We start from the raw sequence: 27,297 nt of genomic DNA on the forward strand, positions 1-27,297 counted from the left end.
GAAATGGAATCGACTGAGATGGGACGCAAACATGAAAAGAAAATATAGAGATCGGGATGGAGAAAGAAGGTGATCGATCGCCTACGCTGCGACATTGGTAGGAGGATAACGACCTGGGATCTTCATTCCCAGGGCAACGATGCTATTATCGGTGTTGGTGCGCAATAGCTCGGGTGGAACTTTGGGCCCACTGTCGGATTCGGGAATTTGATCAATGGTTCCATTCGGAAGACCAAGGGTGTGAAGCTTGGGGAGATCCGGGGTATCATCGACCGAGGTGGCATTGGTGTTGTTTGTAAATTCAGTCACATTGGAGTTGGTAGGACCTGTCGAGACACTCTCCCGTCGAGCCATCTGGGGAGGGGCAGAGTGATCACGACGATCAGCGATACCGACACCCGAGATGGCGGCAAGCGAAGCCTGGTCTCCTTCAGATCGAATCTCGCGGTCATCGGGGTTCGGGTTTCTTGGTTGCTGGCTCTGCCTCTGCTTAGCCACTACGACGGACGGTCCAATCCAGTCGCCGTAGTAGCTATCGTGCTGGGTCACCTTTGGGCGAGACCTTTCAGTGCTCCCCTCGTTAGATCGATAGACTTGATATGAAGCATTGTCGCTGTCGCGGTTATCTACTGGTCGCGAGTTGTCATCATAGGCACTGGACCCATCCTGGTAGGATCCGGCGGCTGCTAATATATCTCTACCGCCGGAGCTGTCCCCGCTGGAAGGTGACAATGGTGCCTCCGGATTTCGGTCGATTTGAACGTCGCTGGGGAAAGCACCTCCAGCCTGGCGAGAGGACGTGGGTCGATCGTGAGACATGACCACAGAGCCTGCAGAATATGGAGTGCGATCGGCTTCATCGTCCTCCAGTACCTCGCTGTTCATCGATCTACCGCTCACGCTGCGGACATGCTGCCGAACGAAAGCGTTTCTGGCTTCTCCCGTCTTGCTAATCAAGCCTTCGATATCTTCATACCACGACATCATAGTCTCGTGAGACTCAGCGCGGAAGACCCACGAGTGACCGCGGTGCATCGCGCCTGTCTGTCGGCCCTTCAGCATAAACTTGTGGGAGCTTGACTCTTCCTGTGAGTGGGAGCCGAGTTTTTGCTCTGGCAGATAAAGGGACATGACTGGTGTCTGCCATGCTACACGATCTGCCGACTTGAACTCGTGGAGATGAGTCGGCGACAGAACATACCTGAACTTGATTAGTCGATGTTTGTTTTAGACTGCATACAAGGTAGGGGACTCACCAGCCAGGAGTGTAACTTTTGAGATATTTGCTCTTGCGCTCCAACATGCCAGCCCTGACTTCAGCAGCTGCTGGATGGTCCCTGCCAGGGTAGGTGATGCTCTCCACATTTCGAAGAGGAATCCGAGGATCGACGAGTTCGTCGGTGTTGGCGACAAATTGATTCCACTCGTGATCTTGGGGCATGGAGATAGGACCCGTTTGGAGCTTCTCAACAGTATCAAGAGCCTCGTTGGCTTCGCGTCGGAGGATATTAGCGTACGCATTGTATGCCTTTTGGATCTCGCTGACGACGATACCCTCTAGCTCGCGACCAGAGTTCTCCAGGTTCAGAAAGGCCTAGATGAAAGGATAATTTGAGTCAAATGAACAGCAGACATGGGGGGAAAGTCAGGACCAACCCGGTGTAAATAGTTCTCCTCTTCGATCTGTTTCTCAACCTGCCTCTCCACATTCAGACGCATGATGAATGGATCCCCCCTGCCCGCTGTCGCGGAGGGATCAGTATCGACAAGCCCGAGGGCCTCGTGCAAGTTCCGCACAGACTTGCGCGTACCGTCGATCTCCTTATCGACAGTGTTTTTGAAATCACCCGATAGATTTTTGATCTCCTTTGTCTTCTTCTGAAGATCGCTGCGAAGACCAGTCAACTGGCTGATCACCTCCACCTCCACCTCAACGGCTTTGTTGGCCTCCGTATAACCTTGTCGATGGAAGCTCTGCAGAATTTCAGTCGCTTCGGCCAAACCACCTGACTCGAGTAATCCCGCTGGTAGGGTCTGGTTGTTCATGACGTTGGAGGCGGACATGAACAGTTTCGCTCTAGTTTCGTAAGACTTCTGCACCTCCTTAAAGAAAAGAATCAAGTCCTTGAGGACCTTGCGCCAAGCTAAACATCAATTAGCGGAATGCCCACCACCTCAAATTACGGAGTAAAGCCCTACCTCCAAACCGATTTGCCAGTACCTCGGTCGGGTTGCCGTTGGTAGGGATCGGAATCATGAAAGCGCTGTTGACATCGTCCGCGCCGTCGGTGTGATACTTTTCGCGATCGCCCAAACTGAGACTCCTCACACTACCCGCGCGCATACTTCTGCGGCTTCCATTGCGCCTTAAGCTCCCATTCTTGCTCAGCGAGGCCTTCTTTCGTAGGGTGCTTGTACGGGACGGGGTCGTGGAGCGCACGTGGGATGCTGTGGAGGCAGACCGCTGCATCCCCACCGGACCTTCGTACATCGAACTGCGGTGACTGACGGTCTCGAAGTCCTCCTTGAACCGGGGGTTGTGGGGGACCTGGTTCGGCTCGACAGCGCCGGAGCTGTAATGATATGCCGAAGTGCTGCCTGCAAAGGAACTCGGTCGCGAGAGTGTAGGACGTGGACCGTACCCGCGACTCAAAGCCCCCGGGTCGCTAGGGTACGGGATGATGTATGCATCCTGTGAGGGTGTCTGTGGCCGCGCGGCCGTCGCCATGTTTGCGAGAACGTGGGGGTTTATGGTTTATGCAACGTCAGGGGATAAGTAAGACGAGCTTGACTGAGGTTCGGGGCTAGAGAGAAAGACCAGAAAAAGAGAAGATCCTGAGGGTGAAAAGGAAAAGGCGAAGGGGAGGGGGGGAATTCAAGAACCAAGGATAATAGCTCTAAGGCCTAGAGGCCTAAAGTGGCGTCTTTTTTTGGTTACCTGGCTAGCGGAGGAATTGTATGCGGGGAGTAGAAGCAGGCTTGAAGATTTGGCCCCACTCGACAGACTATCTGAAAATAGGAGAGAATAGGAGAAGATCAGAGATTGGGCTCCGATACACCTATTAAGGGCAAAAATTAAGGAATTCCCCCGATGACGTCTACGAGGGGAATGCAAGATACGAATGGTGACGGGGTTACCACTCGGCAGCCCCGGGAGAAAAAGAGGGGAGAAACGCCAAAGTTAATTGCCAAAAGCCCGATTTTGGATCTTTGGCTGTTCTTATTCCAGGTTGACGTACTCCGGAATTCAGGGCCGAGGGTATTCGGTAGATGGTGTACTCCGTACGGAGCGCGTAGCTCTCTTTCTATTGTCAATTTATGGGCGACTCCAATTCGGCTGCCTGTTGATAGAAAGTGGCTGAGAGGACTCCGCCTCTACACAGGGCAAAAGATCTCCAACTAATGCATGGGAATAAGATTATTGAATGTGTCAATTCTCACCCGATCCACTTCCTCTGTGGCTCGTAAAAATGAAAAAGGGGCCATCAATTCAATGCTCCCCCTGATCGTCTGCTGGTACTGGAGTGATGAACAGTGCATGACGTCGGGATCTGGGGAGAAGCGAAGCCACTTGGGAACTTTGCACCCTTACCGTGCTCATGTACGGAGTGGTCCCTACACCGTACTCCGGTACCTAAGTTGTTCCAAGGTAATCCCATGTTTCCTATTCCAGCTGCCGCTTGAAGGGCGTTCAGAGTCAGGCTCAGGAAACTTCAGTCCGGGACTCAGCGGCTCCGATGCCATCACGTGATATATGAGTCAACCAGGTTCACTCAGGTTACATGTAGGGACATGTACATGACTTCCAAGGTTGGAAAGGGGTATGGAGTACGGAGTAATCCAAGTCGAAATCAGGCAAGGTTCTCGGGCAGGGACAGTCCCCTGGCCCAACGGAGTGATGACATAATAAAATTCCGGGATTCTGTCTGGGCAGAATTTGAGGAGACACAATATCAATACATGTACGGAGTACTTCGTACGGAGTACATAATTACCTAGATGCCAACCTTGACCTTAAAGCAGAATTCAGGGTACGAAGTAGGGAGTACATACTCCGTACATACATAATGTACTCCGTACATCCCAGCTGTGTGCCTTCGTACATTATGCCTAAGCGCAAGCGCCCGGGCGGATCCCCATCCCCACCGCCCCGCTCCTCACATCGTCCCCGCCAACCGCGTCAAATCTTTCCGTCCCGAGGGACGTTTTGTTCGGTGCCCAGCTTCGCTCAGACTGAAGTCGAGAAGGCCGATGACGGGAACAATCTTATAGCTCGCGCGCGTGAACGACTCGGGCGGTACGACAGTGCCAATGAATCTCAACAGCTACAAACCTGCTTTGAGGGACTGCTTGACTGGCTTCCGCCAGGAGGAAGAGACTCCACGCGCACGATATTCTCAATGCGGAAGCTGGTGAAATGTCCCTAATGATCTATCAGAATATTCGCACTTGTCTGCTTCAACCGAGTAGTTGCATATGAACTTAGCGTGAATATGTGGCTGACCTCGCATAGTTAAAGCGTCTGGCGGGCAAACACCCGCATATGTCGACTCACCGCATCAAAAGAGACGTGAAAATGCTCAAGCTGTGTATGAGATGATTGAGGAACCGCAACCGTGAGACTCGGATTTCCACAAAGGCTGTCTCGAACGTGATGGAGATTGTTGTGTTGTGACAAGTCACAAAAGCCATAACGTTTGACAAGGCGAAAGAAACGGGGTCAGCGGAAGATGTTCTACAAGGGGATCTCGAAGCTGCGCATACTATTCCCGGGTCGTTTGCAAGTTCTGACCTTATGGTACTTTCCCTAGAGCCTCTTTGTTGAAAACCACAGATTAGTTATAGCAGAAAGGTGCAAGCGTCATCTTGAGCATGTAGGAAACCCTCTACCGGTGTTTCCCCGAGATGCACACAGTTATACGAAGTTCCAGAATCAATGAGATCGAGAATGGCACCACGCTTCACTATTCTATCCACCGCGCATTCGGTCGCTTCCGGTGTGCTTTCGAGCCGATTGTGCGTTTGCGTGCTAACCTTTAAAACTGGAAGGGTTCGTTCGTTTAGGACTAGCTATTGACTTACGCGAACGCTCCGCATACATACCACTTCGTCAAGTTCGAGTGCTTTCCTGCCGAAATGAACCCATTTCTTCCCGAGCAGGTCACTTTCATAGATGCATCCCAGCCTGAGTCAGAGTCCCGTCTTCCCCATCTGGTCTTGTTAGACTGTCACTATCGACTTGTGAGATTTTTCCACGCGAGTGGGATGGGCGAGATCATTGACAAAACTCTTGACCGTTTATAGGAACTTAGGACTCGCCCAGTCTTAGCCCGGAATGGCACTGCTGATCTGGAGTATCAGTTGGTAATAGTGCAGGGGTAGTGATTCTGCATATCCCAATTACGAAGTTCTGATACTGACGTATTCCACCAAGCAGACTCTGAAATCTCATAGAAATTTTATACTGGGGAGTTTGACCCCAAAGTAAGAACGTATCTTGGGTTCCTTTGATCCTTAGATATACCTGCACTATCATTGGCTCCTCGAGGATCCGGGAATATCCCCTCACTTTGGATATCATTGGACACCGAAATGCTCCACAGGTACATGGCTCCTTCGAGGTTGATCAGGGTTGGGTCCCATAAGGATACTACTGGTTCTATCATCTCCTTTCGAGTTCCCTGGACTGGAACATGCACGTCCCTGTACGGCCTAGGACTGCACATTCCGAGCGATGCTCCAATCGTGAAATGCAAATTGTTTCGAACTTCCTTTTGAATTTCCTGGACACTAAAGAAAACCTGATCGAAGTGGGCATGGCCTGAATGCGATAGGCAGCGTGATTTGGGGGGGATAATTTACACAAAGCAACGGGAAAAGGAGGATTTGGAAAGAATCCAGACTTATGATGCAGGAACCGGGGATGTGGGAACCTCAATGCCGTAAGCCTCCTTGATACGCTCGCGGCGTCTCTCTTCGTAGTTGGGGCCGTAGATACCTAGCGGAATTAGTATGGGTAAATGACATCACGGGTTGGACATGCACATACCACGTCCTTCGCCCAACTCGGAGATAGTCTGCTCTCCGGGGGTCTGGAAGGCCTTGCGCAAGGCCGTGCGACGGTCGTACTCATCCACCGAGGTGTCCTTTTGGTATCCGAACAGAGAGCCACCGGTGTACTCGAAGGCGGTCATGGCGGTCGAAAGCGCGATGCCGTAACCGAGCACAGCGGGGAATGTGCGGGCTGAAATAAATACGATTATTAGCTTCCCGCGCATAGCCATAGCCTCAATTAGATTCTAAACTCACCTCTGAGACCGAGAATGGCACCCGAGACGAAACCACCCAGAGCGACGTTGTAGTGGTCCTCCTTCTCGCGCAGGTTGGCCGAAGCAGTCTTGATGAACTCGTAGGTACCACCCATGGCCGCTGTAACATATCCAGTTTAGCAATTGATCCACATTGATTCATTCATATATAGAGAATGCCCTACCAAAGGTAGTAATAATACCACCGCCGCGGACGAAGACGCCCAGAGTTCCGACGTTCTGTTTGGTAAGGGTGTTCTGCACAGCCGCTGCGAAAAGACCGACGCTTCCGGTCAGCGCCGTGGCCTTCATGGCTGCTGAAATAGCATCCTTGGGGTGATAGCTGTCATCCTCTTCGTGGTGCGCCATGATGTGTGTGTGTAATAGTAGGGATGGGACGGCTTGTGGTATGGGATGTAGTTGTAGGATTTTGGGGTCAGCTTTCTGCCATAGGCCACCGCCGAGGATACCGCCGAATATACCGCCCGCCATTGGGAGCTCTACATGGTTATACTTACATTGATTTCGCCTCCATCGCCTCTCGATTCCTTTGTTTCATCCATCTATTTCCTAGAGACTGCTTGCTGTTTGCTCAAACTGCATCGTTATCCCATAATATTTCGTTCGGTAGGGAGAACGGCTCTCCAAAGCTTGCCGCTGCTTAGTGCCAAATGCAGCTGGCTCCCCGCTGTTCCCTCTGCATACAGCTACACCATCCCATCATTTGAGAACGTACCCATCCCATTCAGCTGGGAAAGTGCGCACCTCTGTGAGCTTTGACACAAAACAACAAGCATTTCAAAAGATCAAAAGTTTCCCATAGCATCAAGACGAAAGATCCAACCTGTGAGAGGCCTTGAGGCCAAGCAGTGTACCTCATGGCATCTGTACAGAGAGGGGGTAAGCCATATTCCCTAGTTCAACGAAATTGGAATGAAATGTCTTGCAAATACTGACAAATCTCTTGATCCATCATGTAGGCAAGTCTGCGCCGCGTCTTCTTTGTGATATCCAGCTTTATGATCCAGCACACGATCCAGACACAGGCCGCAATCTACTGTCAGAAACTCCGCCAGTTTATCCCCCAGGCTATGATGGCCCGCTTGGATTCATATCACCGGAAGCATGCCATCATGAATATGTTTTGAAGGAGGACCAGACTTTTATGGCAGAGCCAGAGCATCGAAGAAGGCTAGGCACTTCTTCCAAAGTCTCAGCCATCTGCACAAAATGCCGCTATCATCTTCAGGTAGTGGTTAACTATACCAGTCATTCGAATGCTTTCAGCCAGAACAAGCAGGACCACTTGCATCATTTGGTCTATAAGTCAGGCCGGCAGAAGAATGGCCTTTCTCCTCCTGAAGTAACCCACAAAGGGCAGGTCGCAGAGACATATCACTACCAATGTTCCCATGTCTCATGCTCGGCTATGGTGTCTTTGCGAATTGTTTCACCCATCCTAACCCCAGAGCTCATTAACTTAATGACAGATAAGGATTTGCTGCGGAAAAGAGCTGAAGAGGCCACAAAAGCATATCCTGAATCCATGGAAGGCATGGGGGCACCTCAGCCGATCAACGTATTGGATAATCTGCGCCTGTACATCACGAATGCCCTGCGAAATCCTCAGCGCAGCAAGCCTATCTCATCGGTTAATAAGCGATTCATGCACTCTTTTGGTGTGGAAGGTGCTGCCTGTAAGGTGTTGCTCGAGTTCCTAGAGTTTGCTTACAATAAGGTTAGTAATAATAAAATTGTCTTTCCATATGGGCTTGTCGTCGTTGTTCGCAGGGGTTCGTTGTCGCGCTGACGAATCGAACCAGGACACTGGAGCGTGGCATCCACCTAAACCGAGCCCTGACTCGGACAAACCTTACCAAGACACGCTGTGTCTCTATCTTGATGACCTGATCCACGAACTTCTTGTCTTAATTTATCTCCGGCCAGCTGCAGATCGGAGAGGATGCCAGTATCCTGATCTCCCTCCCTCTGCAACTCCCATCATTCTTCGTGCCCTAGAAGCACACGACTGTGCGTCCCTTGTGATCCTTGATAATAAGGGATTCCACTGATTTCTGTCACAGATCCGACTGCCATGCGTTACAATGAGTTTGCAATGGCTTCTACTCCGTTTGTATTCCCTCCCTTGGAACTGATAACCTTCGACCTGACAGTTGTCTATTTAGTTGCTATGAGGACATCGGGGTGTTGGAGAACTTTTCTACAGCGGCAATCATTGACATGTACAAGCAACAGGTCTTAGTTGACTCCGGAAGAGCTTCGATTTACTTGAGTGCTCTCAAGGCTATCGGCAATGTGCGCGGCGCTGGAGACCAGGAGCTCATTGCGATCGCTGTCAGCGAAGCTTACGCGAATGGGCAGTACGATCTTGAGGATATTGAAAAAGCATATCAATACTTTGATCTCCGCCTTTATGACCCATATCTCACTGAAGATAGCATCATTGGCAAATTCTATGCTTTTCTCAACTCTACAAACAATGATGTCGAGGCGCGTCTGCACTTGTGGCGGATTGGTGATTCCAGAAGAAGCGAGCGCATTAAAGCAGCATCGGAAGACCGTGTGTTTATCCAACCATTATGTCTCAAACTCGAGCGCATGCTAAGTTGGTCATAGGTGTCTCTACGGTTGAGCAAGCAAATGTCTTCTTGGGGGTTGAGGATCAGACCCCGGATGACTTTGTTATGACGATGTACACTGCAAAGGTTTGTCGCCTAGTCAATCTGCTTCATTTGAGAGATCAACGTCAGTTAACATATCTAATAATTAGATCAACGATAACCCGCTCAACAAAGAACTGGCGAAACGCGCTGTCTCACTCATCGCAGAGGCCCGCAAATCAGTCGCCTTGACTCATTTCATCAACACCGGAGAGATGATTGCCGGTGAAATGGACATTGGCGATGCCTATCGTCTCCTCCAAATTCCTGATCGAACTGCGGATGATGGGGCTATCATGGCCGCATACACAATTTGCGTCGATGAAAACCCGAGTGATGCTGAGAGATATAACCAGGCTCTAAACATTATCGCCAAACAGCTGGACAGTCCTATGCTGAAAAACATGACAGGCTTCTCCAGTGAACCGGACCGAAACATGCAAGATTGGCCAGTCGGGTTGCAAAACATTGGCAACACATGCTATCTTAACAGTCTATTGCAGTTCTATTTTTCCATCCGCCCTTTTCGCGAGATGGTCTTGGATTTTGAACGCTTCCAGATGGACCTCGATGACGTGACAGCTCTAGCAAACAAACTAGTCGGGTCAAGAAAAATTTCCAAGAAGGAGGTTGAGCGATCTCTTGGATGTGGGTTTATCGATTCGTGCTGATGGCGATATCTCATTCAAGCTAACAATTCCCTCTAGTCCTCAAAGAGCTCCGAACTCTGTTCCACAGCATGATTACGACGACTCAAAACTCTGTTACTCCCAGCCAGGAACTTGCTCGCTTGACCCTGGTCAGCCCAGGCGGCGAGGCGGCTATCCGTCGTCGATCGACCATTACTGCTACCAGAACTGACATCCTTGGTGAAATCAATGGTGCACCGGTTTTGGGGCCCCTCGGGCCCCCTCAACCCCTTCTCGGAGGTAGGATGGAGCATCCCTCATCTTCTGATCAAGTTAACCATGCGCCTGTTGAAAGTCCGACTGCCAGCAATTCAGGCAGCGAGGGAACATTAGTCTCGAATAACAGTCTTGATGATGTACCTGGGCTCTTCATCGATGATAAGGAGAACAATCCTCCGGACTTGGATCAAGTTTCGGATCAAGCAGAAGCAGGATCTGACGTGGATATGAATCTTATCAACAATGATAGTACATTGGTCACCCCACAAGTGCATAATTCTCCACCGCCTGTCCCTCCTCGCGCTGGCGAGAAAATTGATCCTCCGAAGAAATTGAGCGACGAAGTTGAACTTGGCGCTCAACAGGATGTAACCGAGGTTATCAACAACGTTTTGTTCCAAAGCCAGTGCGCAATCAAGCCTCGAGCCATTGGTAGCGACGGCGAACAACTTGACCAGATTAAGGAGTATGTTATGACAAACTTTTCCACGCGAACGTCCCGTGCTAAACTCTTCCATAGCTTGTTCTACGGTACAACGCGCTCTTACATCACCACCTCGAAAGGAACGCGCTCGAAGGACGAAAGATGGTGTGACATCAAGGTTCATGTTGCAAATGGACCCCGAGACATCTATCATGCTATCGAAGGAGCATTCGATGTTCAGGGCATTACAGTTGACAATGGTCCGGCGAAGCAATTCGGTTCCATTAGCCAGCTTCCGCCGGTTCTTCAAATTCAGGTGCAACGGGTTCAGTTCGATCCCGATAAAAAAACTTCCTTCAAATCGACAAACCATCTCGAGCTGTTCGAGACCATCTACATGGATCGATACATGGACACGAAGAATGCCGAGATTGTCAACCGGCGCACTCAGTCTTGGGAGTTGAAGGCCTCTTTAAATGCGCTCATGGCTCGCCGCAGAGAGCTTTCCGAGAATAAGGTAAGGAATATGCTCAGCCGACCTGTTTCACGTCTATGTCACTAATCTTGGTTGTCTTTTGTTTGTTGCAGAATACTGGTGTTGACATGGCAACATTGTTCCGCAAAACCCGTGCAACACTTCAAGATCTGGACTCTATTGGAAGTGATCCTGGGCTTCGACCGGGATCCGAGCCCAATTCTCTCGATATTGGGGTCGATGAAGACCTCCTAGGTGGGCTCGAGAACCTTACTTTGAAGGTAGAGAACGATCTGCTAGGTAAGGATTTTAGAAAAACTGTGTCATTTCAAACAAGCATATTGACTCATTTGATAGCTCTGGATCAAGAGATTCAGGATACGCAGACTAAAATTTCGACCCTATTTGCTGGTCTCCACAGTATTCCCTACCGGCTGTATGCTGTTTTTGTTCATCACGGATCGGTTTCATTCGGCCATTACTACATCTACATCTTCGATTTCGATAAAAATGTTTGGCGCAAATACAATGACGAATATGTTACTGAGGTTCAGAACGTGGACGAAATCTTCAAGAACGATTCGACCAATAACCCTCCCACTCCATATTTCCTTGTTTACGTCAACGAGGACATGAAGGAACGTCTGACAAATCCTGTCTGCCGTGAGATCAACGAAACCATGCCTGATCTCCCCGATCAGCAGCAACCAACCGCCATGGAGGGTGTTCATCCCACCACTCCCGCCGTGGACGCGAACCTGGATCCTCCCAGCTACGAAGAAGCGGCTGCCCTCCATAACGGACACCCAGGTACGGGAACCCCCGGATCCCCCGATGCGGAGCCCACAGCCTAGCCGTGTCCTCGTCCTGCGACTGACTGCAGCCATGTTGGTAGATACCAATGCCGCGTCCATCGATGCAACGGCTGTCAACCCTCTGAAGCGCAAGAGTGTCGACGCCGAAGCCAGGCCATCCCGTCCGATCTGATTTGCTCTTCTATGACACCTACCATGACAATATGATTGGATGATTTTTTTTCTCGTTTTCCTGATTCCGTGGTCATGACTGCACGTGGAAATTCCTGCATTGCGAGGTGCGAACTGTTTTTGTTATCCAGCGTGTACATACGCCGAAGATACCATGGAGTATTTGTAGAGTTATATTTGCAGATAGCCGCTATTGATCTCATCTCCAAATGTGTTTCATTTCACCTGCGCAGAGCATTCCCATTACAATTTGAATGCTTACCTCTGACCGCTTTGGGCTCACTATATCATAACGCGGGTTTGAATTTAACTTGAGAATCACATCATAGCTGACACCGGCATCGTTGTGCTCCCCTACCATGTAGAAGAGATTATTGAAAGTCATGAATATTGGGGGAAACACAAGTGTCCTGAATGGTTCCAATATCACTGTGAGGGAAAGCTTTGTATTTAAGGCACCGGAAAGGCCGTGGGGTGGATAAACCCAACCATGTCGAGTGGAAAGAACCACCTACAGGCTACAACGGAGTGTCAAGGTGGACATAGTAAACGAGTGATATGAGGGGGAACCTAAGGTTGGAAGAAGCCTACATAACTACTAAACATGTCAGCCTTGGAGCCTGGGAGCCTGAGAGCCTTGAATCTCAGGCTTGAATTTCCCGCGCAGAACCATGGTTCTGAAGAGTAGGGGTTGAGTCAGCACTCCCGAACTCCAAAGCCGCGGGATCGGAAACGGATCGGCTGTGAATTTCGGCAGCGGGGATAGAGAAGTCGATGGGGCTTTTTGGGGGTTCTGACGGTAGGCAGTAGCAGAAAAAAAGGGGAGGAGGTGCTTTTTTAAGTCTAGGTAGATCTAGAGAATTTTTAGCCATGCGAAATGAGGTCGAGGGGCTGAAAGAGCTGGGCTCAGGGGAGTTCATAGAAGACAGAGAGAGCCGGGTATCCACAATTCCGGGGAAACGAATATCACTCGGGACTGGTTCCGCTCTCACTGCCGCTCGGGTTTATAAGAAGTGGCTATCGCCGCTTGGGCAGGGCGTTGATTCTCCGGTCTATTAAATAGCTTGGGACCCTTTGGATTGTTCTTCTCAACGGTATCCAGTCTCCTAATTGGAAGTTATTCACTATGCCTTCCCAAGTATCAACATGTCTGCGCTTCGCGCGCCAGTTCTCAGGCAACCCCGCCCAGGTAAGTCATTTATTTGCCGGTGGCTCAGATTGTAATTTGGTTTTGAGTCGCGGTGACTGACATGGCATGCCTTTTATTAGCACCAACGTTTCATGGCCCGCGCATTCTCCAGCAGTGTTCGCCGATGTGAGATCAACAAGGTCTATCCCTCCGCCGAGGTAGCGATCAAGGACATGAAGCCCAACACCACTCTGCTCGCTGGTGGATTTGGGTTGTCTGGTGTGCCCGACACTCTGATCAATGCCGTTCTGGAGAACCCTTCCATCACTGGCCTGACCGTGGCTAGTAACAACGCTGGTGTGGACGGAGCTGGTCTCGGTCTGCTCCTCAGGTCTAAGCAGATTAAGAAGATGATTGCTTCTTATGTCGGCGAGAACAAGACCTTCGAGCGCATGTACCTGACCGGTGAGATCGAGTTGGAGCTCACTCCCCAAGGAACTCTGGCTGAGCGGTGCCGTTCCGGCGGTGCGGGTATCCCCGCGTTCTACACCCCCGCCGCCTTCGGGACCGTGGTGCAGACTGGTGCCGTGCCCCTGCGACACAACGCCGACGGCACAGTCGCGCTGTTCAGCGAGCCCCGCGACACCAAGGTGTTCGATGGAAAGAGCTACGTCATGGAGGAGTCGATCAAGGGTGATTACGCCTTCGTCAAGGCCTGGAAGGCCGACAAGCTTGGTAACTGCCAGTTCCGCTACGCAGCCGCCAACTTCAACGGCGCCATGGGTCGTAACGCCAAGATGACCATTGTCGAGGCTGAGCACATCGTCGAGCCTGGCGAGATTGAGCCCGCTGCCATCCACCTCCCCGGTATCTACGTCAAGCGTGTGATTCAGAGCACCACCCCCAAGAACATTGAGAAGTTCGTTTTCGCCAAGGAGGAGGGTGCCGATACCTCTGCTCTCGGAAAGGGCGAGACTGCTAACAAGCGCGAGCGTATCGTCCGCCGTGCCGCTAAGGAGTTCAAGAACGGCATGTACGCCAACCTCGGTATTGGTATGCCCATGCTTGCTCCCAACTTCGTCGACCCCTCTGTCGAGGTGACCCTGCAGTCCGAGAACGGTATCCTCGGTCTCGGTCCTTACCCTAAGCAGGGTGAGGAGGACGCGGATCTCATCAATGCCGGAAAGGAGACTGTCACTCTTAAGCCTGGTGCTAGCTGCTTCGGCAGCGACGAGTCCTTCGGCATGATCCGCTCCGGCCGTATCGACCTGACCATCCTCGGTGCCATGCAGGTCAGCGCCAAGGGTGACTTGGCCAACTGTGAGTGCTAATTTCCTCCCTTTTTTGACGGACATAAACTAATACTTTCGCACAGGGATGCTCCCCGGTAAGATTAAGGGCTTCGGCGGTGCTATGGACTTGGTCTCCAACCCCTCCGCCACCAAGGTCGTTGTCACCATGGAGCACACTGATAAGAAGGGCAACCCCAAGATTGTCAAGAACTGCGAGTTCCCTCTGACCGGCCCTGCCTGCGTCAGCCGTATCATTACTGAGCTTTGCGTCTTCGACGTTGACTTCTCCCACGGCCTGACTCTCGTTGAGATCGCCGACGGTGTTACTGTCGAGGAGGTCCAGGCCAAGACCGAGGCTCCCTTCAAGGTCGCCGATGACCTGAAGCCCATGCTGTAAATTTGCATGCAATCTGTATGATTTTGTCAAAGCGTTTTGTATCTAGCAATTAGGAGTTCGATTGTTTGGAATTTCATTCCCTGGGATGTATCCTGGGTTTGCATGAAGCATACTACTTTCGAGGAATATCTCTATAAATATATTCGTACACTTGAGTAGAAAAGATAGTAGGTATACAGCAAGCCAAAAACAAAAAAGAAAAGGTATTGGTACATGTCATGCAACCCATCAAATAGAACCCCATAATGCTCACTCAAAGCCAACAAGATAATGATTAATCAAGTTTTCCCAACTTTTTTCCAATGTCAAAAATCCAAAAGTCTATACAGCAAGACAGGCATTACGACAGCCGGATGATACCAGCCAGTCTCTTCCGTAACCGACCAAGCCAATCGCGGTTCGGCGCCTCCGCAAATTCACGTACAACATTGTCATAGTGGTCTGGGTTACTGGCCGGTCGGCGCAGTTTCTCTGGCAGGGGATATTTGCGCGCGTAGCGATTATTCAGCAGCGATTCAAGCGCGCTTGCGGAGGACTCGGAGATTGCTGGCTTGGTCTTATCTGCTGAATCAAGACGGGACTGGATGTAGGTTTGAACTGAGACAGAGGCTGGACGGACAGCATCTGAGGGCCAGTGCTTGAGGAGGTGTTGGAGGCGGCTTTGGAGGGAGCGCGGGTTAAGGGTCTAGATGAGTTGTTAGGGTATTAATTGGGATTGGATGTTGGGGCCTTTCGAGGGCCGTATGTAGATTGAGGTGATGGCATGGATACTCACTGGTGCTTTAGACATGATGAACAGGAGATATCACAAGATAATTGTGATCTAGGGGACGGATATCTTCAGTGGAGAGCTTTCGAAAGTTGAGGCGAAGACGGGATCAGTCTATTTTGGCCTGGCGCATCAGGCATCAAGCAGCCACATCCATTCCTGTTGCCTTCGTATCAACCCTGACATCTCCCCCATCCCCCTGTACTCTCGTTATCTCATTTTTGCATTCCAACCTAAGTTCTTTCTTGTCTTATTTTCCTTTCTGTTTCTCTTGATCGCTCCCCGCTCAGCTCGCCATGAGCTCGCAGCGCTATTCACGGGTACGCCTCCCCCTCCCGGTGATCTCATATATCGGAATCCTTCCCCCCCGGATATGGGTCCTCGGCATGATACTGATCTCTTTTTGTTTAGGTGAATGCCCATGATGAAGAGGACGGGTCACATTCTTATCCGCTAAACGCGCGATCCGAATACAACTCTTCTGCGCCTCCTTTCCGTTCTGGGTCTCGCTCATCCTCGCCGTCGTCGAGGCGGTTATTACACGATGATCCGCTGCACAATAATGATGAACAAACACTGGCTGACGCCTTCGGGGACGAAGACGCCTCCGATGATGACAATGAACCGGATGATAGACAGCGCTTGATGCGAGCTGACCCCGAGTTCCGGGCTCCCCCGGATAACACCCATATCGCCACTGCATCCTCATCGGAGACGAGGGTGGATGTGCAAGATCCGACTCGCACGGGACTTCTCAGGCGGCCAACGATATTACCAACTTTCACAGCACCCACGTCTGGAGGGAGCCGGCAGATCGCCCCGTCTAATGATGGAGTCTTTGCCAATCTTGCTGCCAAACCAGAACGGGGCGAGAAGAATGAGGATCTTCCTCCTGTAAGTCGACAATCAAGAATTGATATTTTTTTGATCTACTTGGAAGACCCGATTGCTGATGCCCCATACAGTCATACGAAGAAGCCGCCGCTGATGCGACACCCCCGTATTGGGAGACTACGATTGTGGCTCCTGGCATCTCCTCCGACGAGGTCTACGTCGATGGACTACCCGTTGGCTCTGTTTTCTCCTTTATCTGGAACGCCATGATCTCAATGTCCTTCCAGCTTGTTGGCTTCTTGCTGACCTATCTCCTCCATACCACACACGCCGCAAAGAACGGCAGCCGAGCCGGTCTCGGTCTTACTCTTGTTCAATACGGCTTTTATATGAAAGGTGGCACTGATAGCTCCGGTTCTGAAGGTGGGGGCTCAGATTACGTTCCTCCACCTGATCCCAACAGCCACAACTTCGACCCAAACTCAGTTGGCGAGAGCGGAGGCGATGGAGGGAGCGGTGCTATCTCTGGTATCACCACAAGCGAATGGATTTCGTATGTCCTCATGATTGTTGGCTGGTTCATTTTGATTCGTGCGGTCAGCGACTTCCTGCGAGCACGACGTCATGAACAGCTCGTGTTGCAGAGCCCAGATCGGGGTCTGGGTGTACCAGTCATCGCAGAAGGCGAGCGGTCCGAGACCGTTGTCTAATACCAGTATACACGATGTTTTCCCTTTTTTTTTCGGGTTATGGACATGATAGGAAATGTCCGGCGTTGCAGCATGGAGTTCTTTTTGTATCGACACCCCCTGGAGTATTGCCTCCGGATTGCATTCCTTGAACCTTCTTTTTCTTCTTCCTTCACCTTTTCACTTCTTTCACAGACCACTCGACTTTTATTTCTGATCGTGTAACTATTTCGAAGATACCAACATATTTGAACACCACAATTTGGGCTGTAGATCGCAACGTAATCAAGGCCATAGTTAGGGTCTGCACACGTTGGCCACGCACTGCGCCACAATAGGCAGCATTATATCGGATCTCTTTGGCCTGGCATTCCTTTGACTCTCTGTGAAACTGTATCGGTTTACTCTGAAAGCCAAGCAGAATGCAAAAATAAACAGGGTGCTCTGGCGGAATGACCAACTCCGCTTACTGCCGAGGGCCCCATTGTTTATTTGCTTCCAACCTCGACTCTTCAACACCACAATACCGGCCTTGCTATCTGCGTTTTTGTCGGGCCCGGTGGATCGCGGCCCTGTCCGCCATGACTACTGTCCCTCAGGGTCCTGTTGAAGCGCGCTCATTGTCGACGATCACCGCTATCGCATCGAATCCCCCCGCCTACCCACGCAATCCCACCCACGAGAAGCACGAGCCGCTATCTCTATACATTGTGCGCGTGCCCGGGAGTAAAGGTATGCATCAATACCAATTCCAGTCTCTCAATTAAACTATCTATTTTTCTGCTTGGGAAGTCCATTGCTCTGACTTATCGGGCTCGCTTTAATATTCAGTGAAGATAAGCCGCAACTAACTGCTGCCTACGAGTATATTATAGACATTTTCCTCTCACCTCTCAAACCACCAACCAAATTCAGTGTCTCTGCCGAGGCGATCAACGCTTCTCTTTATTATCTCCATGTTGCGACTCCTGAGGATGATGCACTCCTCCAGCAAGTGGAGGCAGAGCGCGAGGAGGAGGCCCAGTTGCGCAAGGAGCGCCTCGAGAAAGCGGGCGCTGACGACCCGGCGCAGCGCGAATTCGCTCGATTGAATAATGTACGCCGTAAACCAGTCGGTGGGAAAGAAGATGTGAAACCCGAGTCTTTGTCCACATCGTCTCAAGAGGATGTTGCTGCCCCTCCAGCACCTCCAGCACCTCCAGCACCTCCAGCTCTTCCAGCCCGACCAGTCCCTCCAGTTCCTCCCGCTTTGCCTCCGCGCCCAATGACTATGCCACAAGCCTCAGCAGAGAATGTATCTTTCTCTGGGGTTCCAGTCACCATTGCACAGCCCCCCTTGAACAGTTATATGCCCGATGGAGTGTCGCTAGAATTGGGCGCTGAGGCTGCTACCCCACGACGAGCTTTACCCCCGCTGCCACCCGGTGAAGAGCCATGGACCAATGCCGCAGCAGCTGAGGATTCGGCTAAGAGGGCATCCCGATGGGGCGCATTTGCTGGACATCTGGAAAATCAGAAAGAGAACTGGAAGGGGAAGTATGAGGCGCTGTCGGCTGGCCGCAGTAGCCTTGACTCTCCCAGGCCGCAATTGCGGCCTCATTCTTCACATGGTCGTACCGGATCACCACTTGGAAGCCCTGGGCAGTCTCCCAATCGGCGTAGAGATGCCTGTGGGAATTCTTCTAGCAATCCTGGCTTTCATATCACGCTCATTAGACGTGATCCAACATCTGGTACACAGTGGAACGTGGCAACTATATCAACTCCACACATGGATCGCAACACTGTTGATATTGAGGTCTCCACTCCGGGATACAACAGATTCACGGGCTCCAATGATTTCCCGTCGTTGTCCAACCTGGCAGTCAATCTCCCCACGGGGATAGGACGCTTACCTACCTCTGCCCTTCCCCAGTCATTAGCCACCGAGCAACCGAAGGAGCAGCAATCCGGACCACGCAAATTCCAACGCCAGCTCTGCGTATCAAAGCCCTTTGGCGAATCCGCTGATTATAATAATGGCTACGCCTCACTGAAAAGCGGCTACTACGTCTTCACCTCTCCTTGGAACGGCACCTGCACCTTCGCAAGCAGCGTAAATGGCCGAAGCCTCAAATGCAAACATATGATCCCAACGCCCGGTGGTTTTGATCCATCAACCGGCGAAGCTGAAATACCTCCCGCCGTCACCGTCGCCGAGCTTCGCTTCAACACTCCATTCCAAGCAGCGAATCTGCACTCTCACGCCCACCACGCAGCTAACAAGCCCCATCCAAACCACATCTCCCCCTTCACTCAAAGTCAAATTCAAACCCACTCTCTCCCCCGCGGGAATGACTCCACCGACAACACCAGCCCGGACGGGACGCCCCAGCAGTCCTCCAACTACACCGGCGGAAAGCGCACCTCTTTCTCCAATTTGCTAAATCCGAACAACTACGCCAGGCCCCGTGCACAGTCAGGTCCAGGCTCAACGCCTCCGAACCCTGCCTGGACCGCAGACCAGCGGGCAAACTTCAACCCTTCAGACCTCCTCCGCAGAACCTCTCTGCGCGCACACCGCTTTGCGCGCCAGAGCCAATTATATACCGCTTCCCGGTCTCACCACCGCAGTACAAGTAACAGCAGCGGAGGAGATCTGGAGTATGATTCTGATGAAGATCGGTTGGACTTTTCACTTGCAAGGGAGCCGGCTGGTGGTGGGTTACGAGGAAAGAGTGCTAAGCTGGGCAAGTTGGTGATTGAAGACGAGGGTATTAAAATGCTTGATCTTGTTGTTGCGGCTTGTATGGCTGTTTGGTGGAGGGGGTATTATTATTGAGCTGTTTCCATCTTGGTCTTGGGTCTCGATGGGCATTTTTTAATTTAGCGATCATGTTCGCCATATACCTAGCATTGACACGAATTCATGAGTTTCATTCCCCTTTTTACATATCTCTTCTTTTTTATGTTTATCTGTTGAGTACGGCGATGGGTGAGATGGTCTTTGTATAGAGCTACCTGCGACTAACTCGTTGCGGTCTAGTCGCGTGGTTTCCGGCTCAACTTTATTTTGAGTGCCGTTTTGGATCTGACCTTTGATCTGACGTCGGTGTCTTATATCACTTAGTCTTGTTCCATTCTGACTGCCATATACTCCGTACTACCACTTGCTTATCCCGTTCTCGTTCCTTGGCTTCACATCTCTGTCTCTCCGTCAGTCCAATAACACATCCTTAGAGGGCTGGAAGCTCGATGACAATACACGTTCTAGGTGGGATATCCCCTGGACATGTTTCTCAACCTCATGTTTAGATATAAAATTCCATATTCAGGCACCAATCCAAGATCTGTCGTAATGATATGTATAGCATTTCCAGCATTCTATCTTCGACCAGGACAAAGACAAAAAACATAGAAGACCCCCATGTGACATATACAAACCCAGACAATATCTAACAACCCTCATCTATAACATCCGCATATTTCATAAACTCCTCATCCGTCTTAAACATATCCAGCTCCTCCCTGTGCGTCCCCAAAACCAGCTCCACGCCCCCATCCTTCCTCAAGGGAAAGATAGCCAAGAAGCGAAAACGACCAGCCCCACGCTCCAACTGCGGCCGAATCGACTCAAGCAACCCCCCATTCGCGAAAAGCCCAGTCCCAAACCGAATCTCATCAACAGGGAACATCATCTTATTAGAAATCATAGCATGCATATGCTCAAGCCCCATATTCGCAGTCGAAAACCTGCTATGATCGGGGAGTGACTGTAGGATCGTGAACGCGTCGTGCACAACCGAGGGAGTGATACGGGCAGCAGATTGGCGGAGCAGATACGCCACGCGTCCGATGGTCGTCTCGGAAGAGCAGAGGTCGTTGATGGGCATACTGCACCGGTTCAGGATGAGCATGCTGCCCATGTATGTTGATGGTAGTTGGGAGGAGAAATAGGGCCGTCCGTCGATGGGAAGCTCGAGAATTGATTCCTCGTCTTGTGTGAATGTTTGCTTGCGGATTTCGGTTGCGACGCGGTAGCGGGCTTTGATTGCGGCGCGCCAGAAGAAGGCTTGTAGGATGTCGCTGGTTGATTTGATTATTCCTTTGGCTTCGGGGTCGGATAGTACTTCTTGCTTCATCTTTTCTACTTTCTCGGATGGGATGAGGAACATTGTTGTCTTGAGACGTCTTTCGGCGTGGGGTAGTGGCCAGATTGGGTGGAGGGGGAATTTGTGTCGGGGAGGTAGAGATGCTTCCTTTGAAGACTTCTCGAGGGTGAGGGATTGAGTTTCGGTGGTTTTTGTCGCGGGGCTGTTGATCTGGTCTTCTTCTTCTGGAGGGTGGAAGGGCAGGAAGTTCCATGTGCCAGGGTCGATTTCGTGAAGTGGTCGGGTCCAGCCTTCGTGCTGGTGGATGATCTCTGGCAAGCTGTGGTTGAAACTTTCTGGGTCATACCAGTCGCATGTTGCGGACTTATCGCCTTGAAGATATCTGCAGTTCTCGGCCCAGGCCTTGAGAGCGACCATGACACCGAGTCCGTCTAGACATGTATGATTCAGTTCAACTGCGAGGATACAACCGCCAGAGACGAAGTTGGCTTGTCCGACAAAGATATCAGCCGGTAACTTGGGAAATGGATCATCCCTCAGCACAAGATCGTCCTTGAAGGCAGACGGTGCAAAGCCTCCATCGCGCAACTTATCAAATGAAGGGAGGACTTTAGAGAGGTCCTTGTAGACAAGACGATTGTAGGCAGAGCTTGCCGCAGCTAAAGGTGGGATTGTGACGCAGAGATCTCCCTTAGTGTATCCAATCTCTTGCTCCGAGCAGTTCATTATCTTGCCACTGAGAGCCGGGATTAGATCAAACGTGCGGTTTAGACCCTCCTGCAAGTTTCTAAATGTATCTTCGAAACTGACGCCGTCCTGAAGTGAGAAGTAGAGAACCATTCCCATGCCGTGGTTTGGGTTGACATAGTCGAATGCATTCAAGCGGAATGATTGCCTTGCCTTGTGTTGAGCAATCATGCTATTCAACTTGGTCTTTTCATCACTGGCAGGGTGATCAGAAGAACCCTTTTTGTTTGCAATCTCTGCTTCAGCCACTAAAGATTCTATAGTAGCAGTGAGCTTGGCAATCGTAGGACTGGCGTAGATATGACGAGGGCCGATCTGGTCAGTTAGCCCTGTAGATGCTCTGATCATCTTGACGATTGCAAAAACACCGAGGGAATCTAGCCCTAGAGCAAAGATATCCGCATCTAGGGAAGCTTCTTGGGCCTCGGGAAGTGAAGATGCGAGAGTTTTGCGAATGCAGTCTTGAATTGAACTGGTTGAGCTCATGTCCAGGGTAACGATATTATCTGGATCATCATCACGAGAGCTGTAGAAGCGCTCAATGTAGTCTGCGTAGAGCTTCAGGGTAGCCGGCCGTTTCACAGTGCCCTTGTCTGTGCGGTAAAAGGGCATCTCGGGGTTTGCGAAGGTGATGAAGTCCTTGAGTAGCTGGTTCTTGTGTCTGGACATAGAATTGGCCTTCTTGACCGTTTCCCAAATGCTGTCTAGAAGTTCTTCCGTCTTTTCAGATGAGTCTTTCAACTCAATAAGAAGACCTGCTTGAGGCTTTCCGGTTCCGAAAATGAGGCAACCATTGATAGCAGGGTGAGTGGTGACAAAAGCTTCTGTTTCCAAGGGCGATATCTTATATCCGTTGGAAAGGACGACAAGATCATCGCTTCTTCCTTTGAAAGCCCACAGATTAGGCTTGGTGGGATGTTGCATGTACAAATCCTTCAAGTTGATTGACGACTCATCTGGGAAGGTCTGGAAGATGCCCTGGAATAGGGACCAGTGCTCGTTGCGGTGCACCCAATGCTCATATGTGCCCTCCTCTACTTCCCTGAACTCAAAGCCAGCGTAGGGATGGAAGCAAAACCAGAACCAATCTTCTCTTGGTGTGATGAGATTGCCAATAAACAGACCCTCTGTGGTACCGGTCAGGTTGAGAACTCTTATCACCTCATTTACCTTGCCAGCACTGACAGGGCTCACCGGGCCGCCAGATGCACAGATGAATTTGGATGGCTCCAACTTTGATAATACGTGAGGCGTTTCACCCAACTCGTCGACAAGCGACGGTACCATGCTCCAGATATCGATGCTGGCATGTTCTGCAAGGCTTTCCACAAGGTTGATATTTGGTGAAACACCTACTGGCCCCAGAACGCAGTGCAGATTGAAGAATGCGGGCATCAAAATGTCCATAATTATTCCCGCCCCCTATCGTCACTTCAGTCAGTCTTGGCTTCTCATAGCACAAAGGATGATAAAATTATTCACGTACATGGCTCATGGGGAAAGAAGAATAGATTTTATCTCCTTCTTTCCAGTCGGATGTCCATGGGAGCAGGCCATCATCACCGTTGACAGGTGGTAGCAGTCGCACTGCATCCATAGTACCGATCAGTGCGTGAGACCATGAAATGGGCTTCGGAACTCCCGTAGACCCAGACGTATGAAGTATACAGAATGGGTCATTCTTGGCCTCTCCGAATGTCTTCGTATAAGGGAAAGGCTCGGTTAACGTAGCGTCGAGAAGCTCATCCAGGACAGGGAGCTGCAAAAGGTTCATGGAGCGTTTCTCCAGGATCTCATCCACTAGAGGTACTGGAGGTACATCGCTGGCATTGACCCATATATTGCAATTAGTTGTCTCTAGGACAGCGAGTGCTCCTTCCGTGTTGTTTTTGGGTGACAAGAACAAAGCCTGCGGGAGAAATTTCTATGTTAGCCTGCGAAGACAACTTGTGCAATGTGATGTATGGATATGATTACCGTGTAGCCAGCCTTGATGCATGCGTAGGTGAGCAAAACGTGTCTCAGATCATCTTTGTAAGTCATCACAGTTAGTATAGCTGGTTCAGATAAGAGTTAGTGTCCGGGTTACTCATTCTGCCCTACTTACGAGGTCCAATATATCCCACAGGCTGGATCGAGTCAGATTTGCCAACCTGATTTCGAAGCCACCAAGCAGTCTTGTCAATGGCCTGTGTGAAGACCTGCGCGGTGATATGCTTGAAATCCAACGAATCGCCGACAGATGTCGCTAGAGAAAAGACGATACTCTCTGGCTCGGCAGCCGCCAACCTGTCCATTATTTGAGGAAGAAGTCTCTCGCCATAGGACATCGAAGCGGCCTCATAGGGCTGTTCTGACAATGTAAGAATGGTTGGGATCTTTTCAGAAGATATTCCTAAGCCGCTCAACTCATTGGGAGGGGAGGCTATCTCTTGGGTAGTGACCGTTCCTGTGCTCCCGGCAGACGAAAAGAGGGAGACGTTGCCAGGCGATGGAATAGCAGGTGTGAGGCTGGGAGTGTTGTATGCTTTGCTGAGATATCCACTGACGCTGAGTGGTCTGGCCTTTTGAAGGTAGCTTGCTGTTGCTTCAGTGATAGCGAGAGTATCTCCATCTTGTCGACTTTCCATGAAATGACTGGGTCGGCCATCAACGTACACGATCTCCAGTCTATTGTCGTTTCGGAAATCTTCCATGGGAGCGCTGACCCACTCTCCAGTCGCTAAGTGAGCAACGCTGCAGTGCCATGGAGTTGTGAACCCAGTCTTTGTGTTTAGCAAACTGATGGACAGTTTATTTCCGGCCATCGATTCGTGGATGGAAAGCCGCACGTGGTTTGGGTAGGCGTTCTTGACGGCTCCTGCAAAGGCCTGGGAATAGATTGTCAGAGACCAGGTCAATTGCTTTAGATAGCCACAGTAACCACTCACATATCCTCTGATCAGCATCTGTTTGGCAAGATACTTGCAATCGCGCCTGTAGCTATTGGCACTCCGATTTGCTCCACGTGGAAAGATGTGCTTCAAATCCGATTCCAAGAACCTCTTGTACCCGAGGAAGGTCAACTTTGTGTCAGGATTTGTGCGGATTTCGTAGTCGATGTCGAGGTCTTCTTTTCCATATTTATTGAAGAGCAATCGCCGAAATGTGGTGCAATTAGCAACGTAGACTATCTCGCTGATCTTTTCTGGCATGGGGAATTCGAGCAGATCTTTTAGTCTAGAGAAGGAAATGAAATCAAACTTGTTTTGAATGGCCATCTTGCGTAGAGCTTCCCCGTACGCCCATGTCTCCTGGTCGGAGATACACAACAGATCTGAATCCCCAGGCTAGGTTAACCACAATCTGTCCAATTCTTCGAAACATCCCCAGATAGTTAGGATGCCAGGGTTGTAGACGTACCATTGTATGTTATGCCATCTGAGATGATGGTGACCGCGGCACCAGGTGGGTATATTTGCTGTATGCGCAAGCACATAGTATTCAACCGATCGAGGGCTAGCTCTTCAGCTTTATCTGGTAGGCTGCCGAGGACTTTGAAGACCTTGTTTGCAGACTTGAACGGGAAAGCTGGGAGGCATGCCTGTACTCGTCTCCCTGTCATGACGAATTCATCGATGACCGGGAGGAAGTGACTCTTAAGCCCTTCCAACCGGTCACTCGCGTCATCAAACTTCTTGAGCGCATACTCGAGGATGATGTCCAAGATACGACGGGAGATCTCCCGAGCTTCCTCCTTCGTCTGTAAAGTGTCGGCCAAAGACCTTTTTCTTTTTTGCTTTTTTTTCCAGGATCACTCACATGACTTTCTGCAGATTTGAGATGCATAATAGCATCATGGTCATATTCTCCGTCGGTGGAATGCATGTCTACTGAGTGTGCGGAGTAGCAGAGAAAGTATATATTGAGGGCTAGGTCGTCGGTATAATGATATATTAAAGGGCTGAACTGTAGGTATCACGTTTGGGTCAAATAAAGCAGGTGGAATGAAGAACGATGGATTGATGAGGCATAGGGTGCTTTTAAACCGACCAAGAATCAAGTTCGACGGTACGAGGAAGCCACAAGGAGCCAACTCGAAAATAGCGATGTGGTACCAGGGGAACTATAGCCCCATGATGGCAGTCCTGCGTCGCATTTCCCATTTTCAGGCATCCAAAGGCTGGGGTATACGAGGATAGTACATGCATTCGATGCCCACCAGTGAATCAGGGCTTATTGCCATGTGCGACAGTGGAGATAGAATGCGCATGAGACCCAAACAGGCATATTCGAGACAATGATTAGCACATTCGAGGCCAATTGCAGGTCGAATAGGAAACATAGCCTTTATAGCTGAGACCCACGGTCTTCGTATGAGGCTGAGCCAAGTCTCATCTGGTCGAAGCAAAAGTAGAATATGATGCATCTTACTCTATAAATACAGACCTGTCGTCCTGCCAGGTCACTTTCTTGCTTGGCATGTTGGTTTGACTCAAAATCAATTGGTGTATGTACGGAGTACTCCATACTATGTACATGACGATCTTAGATACGAATCCGGTTTGTCCGAAAAAGAAAGAAAACATTCCAAACACGGAGTTGTTTTGCGAGATGAACACTCAATAGCAGAAGTATGGAACAGATGACACGAAGGTCAATACATGCCATACTGGACTTGGGTTCCATTGGACAATATTATATGGTGGACATTTGATCCAGTACACCGCAGACATGCCTAACTCGCTTCTCTTCTTCAAATTTATCTCTACCGATGAGTTAACTTCCTCCAACAATCTTCATTCTTAGATGACAATAGCAAAATAGAGCATGATGGATTTCTCAAGGATCAGCACAGCACTGCCTATAGTTCTGAATACGGTGTCTTTCATGCTGGCTCCCTCTTTCTCTAAGATCACAGACTCCTTCATCCACTCCTATACGATTAGTGATGTAGCCTCTCGTTTCGCTGCAGCCCATTTTGTAAAAAATGACAATATGCCCAGGTGCCTAGTTTATCCGTCTTGTCATCCATTATCGCCAAACTACAGTTCTGTACATTTGAGTTCCTCGCCTATCCTCCCTCCATCAGCCTATAGCTACGGCTGAACCTACAGCGAATGATCAACCACGCGATCGGATCTTATTCTGAAACATGCACTTAGCTTGGACTCGAAACTTCTATTATGTGCCCGAGCTTCGGGTTTTCCTACAGGGCTGCATCCTGGACACCTTGATGGTCCTCTCTGTCTCATGATTGCATCCACATGTCAAACACATTCCATTTCTTATTCACCTGAAGTTCGCCCCTTCAAGCCCAACTTATTCTAGAAACGAGCATCTCTAGGCCCCCACAGTTTTCATAGGTCTCTAATCAACCTTGGAAGATATTCCGTACTAATGTCAAAGTTAGGTGTGTTTTAGCGTACATCCATGGACTGTAGCGTTCACACCAAGATGGCCTTTGGGCTATGTGATTGGTTGATCTATGAAGCCCCGCCTTATTCAGCAATGATCTATGGACATAACAGGTCAAGTTGTTGAGCCCTCTATCACCACGACTCACGAGTCCACGGTTTAAGGCCACC

General features: G+C 50.3%; 9 protein-coding genes across 9 annotated transcripts; 5 read left to right on the forward strand and 4 right to left on the reverse strand.

Moving 5' to 3' along the window:
- Nucleotides 1-81: 81 nt before the first annotated feature.
- N7457_007310 (SLM1 family PH domain-containing protein) lies at nt 82-2,728 on the reverse strand (the record flags this gene model as incomplete). The annotated part of the gene is made up of 4 exons (XM_057178353.1): nt 82-1,201; nt 1,257-1,594; nt 1,657-2,144; nt 2,200-2,728. The coding sequence occupies 4 exons, from the start codon at nt 2,726-2,728 to the stop codon at nt 82-84; spliced, it is 2,475 nt and encodes an 824-aa protein (XP_057030097.1).
- A 1,339-nt stretch (nt 2,729-4,067) lies between these two features.
- N7457_007311 (uncharacterized protein) lies at nt 4,068-4,427 on the forward strand (the record flags this gene model as incomplete). The annotated part of the gene is made up of 1 exon (XM_057178354.1): nt 4,068-4,427. One exon carries the CDS (start codon nt 4,068-4,070, stop codon nt 4,425-4,427), a length of 360 nt encoding a protein of 119 aa, XP_057030098.1.
- Nucleotides 4,428-5,903: 1,476 nt separating this feature from the next.
- N7457_007312 (uncharacterized protein) lies at nt 5,904-6,677 on the reverse strand (the record flags this gene model as incomplete). The annotated part of the gene is made up of 4 exons (XM_057178355.1): nt 5,904-5,998; nt 6,050-6,244; nt 6,310-6,429; nt 6,494-6,677. The coding sequence occupies 4 exons, from the start codon at nt 6,675-6,677 to the stop codon at nt 5,904-5,906; spliced, it is 594 nt and encodes a 197-aa protein (XP_057030099.1).
- A 509-nt stretch (nt 6,678-7,186) lies between these two features.
- N7457_007313 (ubiquitin-specific protease UBP2) lies at nt 7,187-11,783 on the forward strand (the record flags this gene model as incomplete). The annotated part of the gene is made up of 12 exons (XM_057178356.1): nt 7,187-7,208; nt 7,289-8,046; nt 8,132-8,339; nt 8,393-8,438; nt 8,495-8,889; nt 8,946-9,034; nt 9,100-9,637; nt 9,697-10,363; nt 10,418-10,838; nt 10,910-11,096; nt 11,154-11,606; nt 11,692-11,783. The coding sequence occupies 12 exons, from the start codon at nt 7,187-7,189 to the stop codon at nt 11,781-11,783; spliced, it is 3,876 nt and encodes a 1,291-aa protein (XP_057030100.1).
- Nucleotides 11,784-12,908: 1,125 nt separating this feature from the next.
- N7457_007314 (3-oxoacid CoA-transferase) lies at nt 12,909-14,600 on the forward strand (the record flags this gene model as incomplete). The annotated part of the gene is made up of 3 exons (XM_057178357.1): nt 12,909-12,971; nt 13,052-14,231; nt 14,287-14,600. The coding sequence occupies 3 exons, from the start codon at nt 12,909-12,911 to the stop codon at nt 14,598-14,600; spliced, it is 1,557 nt and encodes a 518-aa protein (XP_057030101.1).
- Nucleotides 14,601-14,940: 340 nt separating this feature from the next.
- N7457_007315 (ubiquinol-cytochrome c reductase complex assembly factor 2) lies at nt 14,941-15,390 on the reverse strand (the record flags this gene model as incomplete). The annotated part of the gene is made up of 2 exons (XM_057178358.1): nt 14,941-15,285; nt 15,376-15,390. The coding sequence occupies 2 exons, from the start codon at nt 15,388-15,390 to the stop codon at nt 14,941-14,943; spliced, it is 360 nt and encodes a 119-aa protein (XP_057030102.1).
- A 275-nt stretch (nt 15,391-15,665) lies between these two features.
- N7457_007316 (metal homeostatis BSD2 family protein) lies at nt 15,666-16,913 on the forward strand (the record flags this gene model as incomplete). Its single annotated transcript, XM_057178359.1, has 3 exons — nt 15,666-15,689; nt 15,781-16,263; nt 16,335-16,913. The coding sequence occupies 3 exons, from the start codon at nt 15,666-15,668 to the stop codon at nt 16,911-16,913; spliced, it is 1,086 nt and encodes a 361-aa protein (XP_057030103.1).
- A 560-nt stretch (nt 16,914-17,473) lies between these two features.
- Nucleotides 17,474-19,713, forward strand: N7457_007317 (uncharacterized protein; the record flags this gene model as incomplete). The annotated part of the gene is made up of 2 exons (XM_057178360.1): nt 17,474-17,624; nt 17,768-19,713. The coding sequence occupies 2 exons, from the start codon at nt 17,474-17,476 to the stop codon at nt 19,711-19,713; spliced, it is 2,097 nt and encodes a 698-aa protein (XP_057030104.1).
- Nucleotides 19,714-20,326: 613 nt separating this feature from the next.
- N7457_007318 (transferase family protein) lies at nt 20,327-25,597 on the reverse strand (the record flags this gene model as incomplete). The annotated part of the gene is made up of 7 exons (XM_057178361.1): nt 20,327-23,152; nt 23,217-23,639; nt 23,708-23,760; nt 23,838-24,600; nt 24,661-25,046; nt 25,133-25,472; nt 25,532-25,597. The coding sequence occupies 7 exons, from the start codon at nt 25,595-25,597 to the stop codon at nt 20,327-20,329; spliced, it is 4,857 nt and encodes a 1,618-aa protein (XP_057030105.1).
- Between the last annotated feature and the right edge of the window lie 1,700 nt (nt 25,598-27,297).

The sequence above is a fragment of the Penicillium paradoxum genome (genome assembly GCF_028828445.1).
Source record: "Penicillium paradoxum strain IBT 22861 chromosome Unknown utg000006l_segment0_segment0, whole genome shotgun sequence".
NCBI classification, from domain to species: domain Eukaryota; kingdom Fungi; phylum Ascomycota; class Eurotiomycetes; order Eurotiales; family Aspergillaceae; genus Penicillium; species Penicillium paradoxum.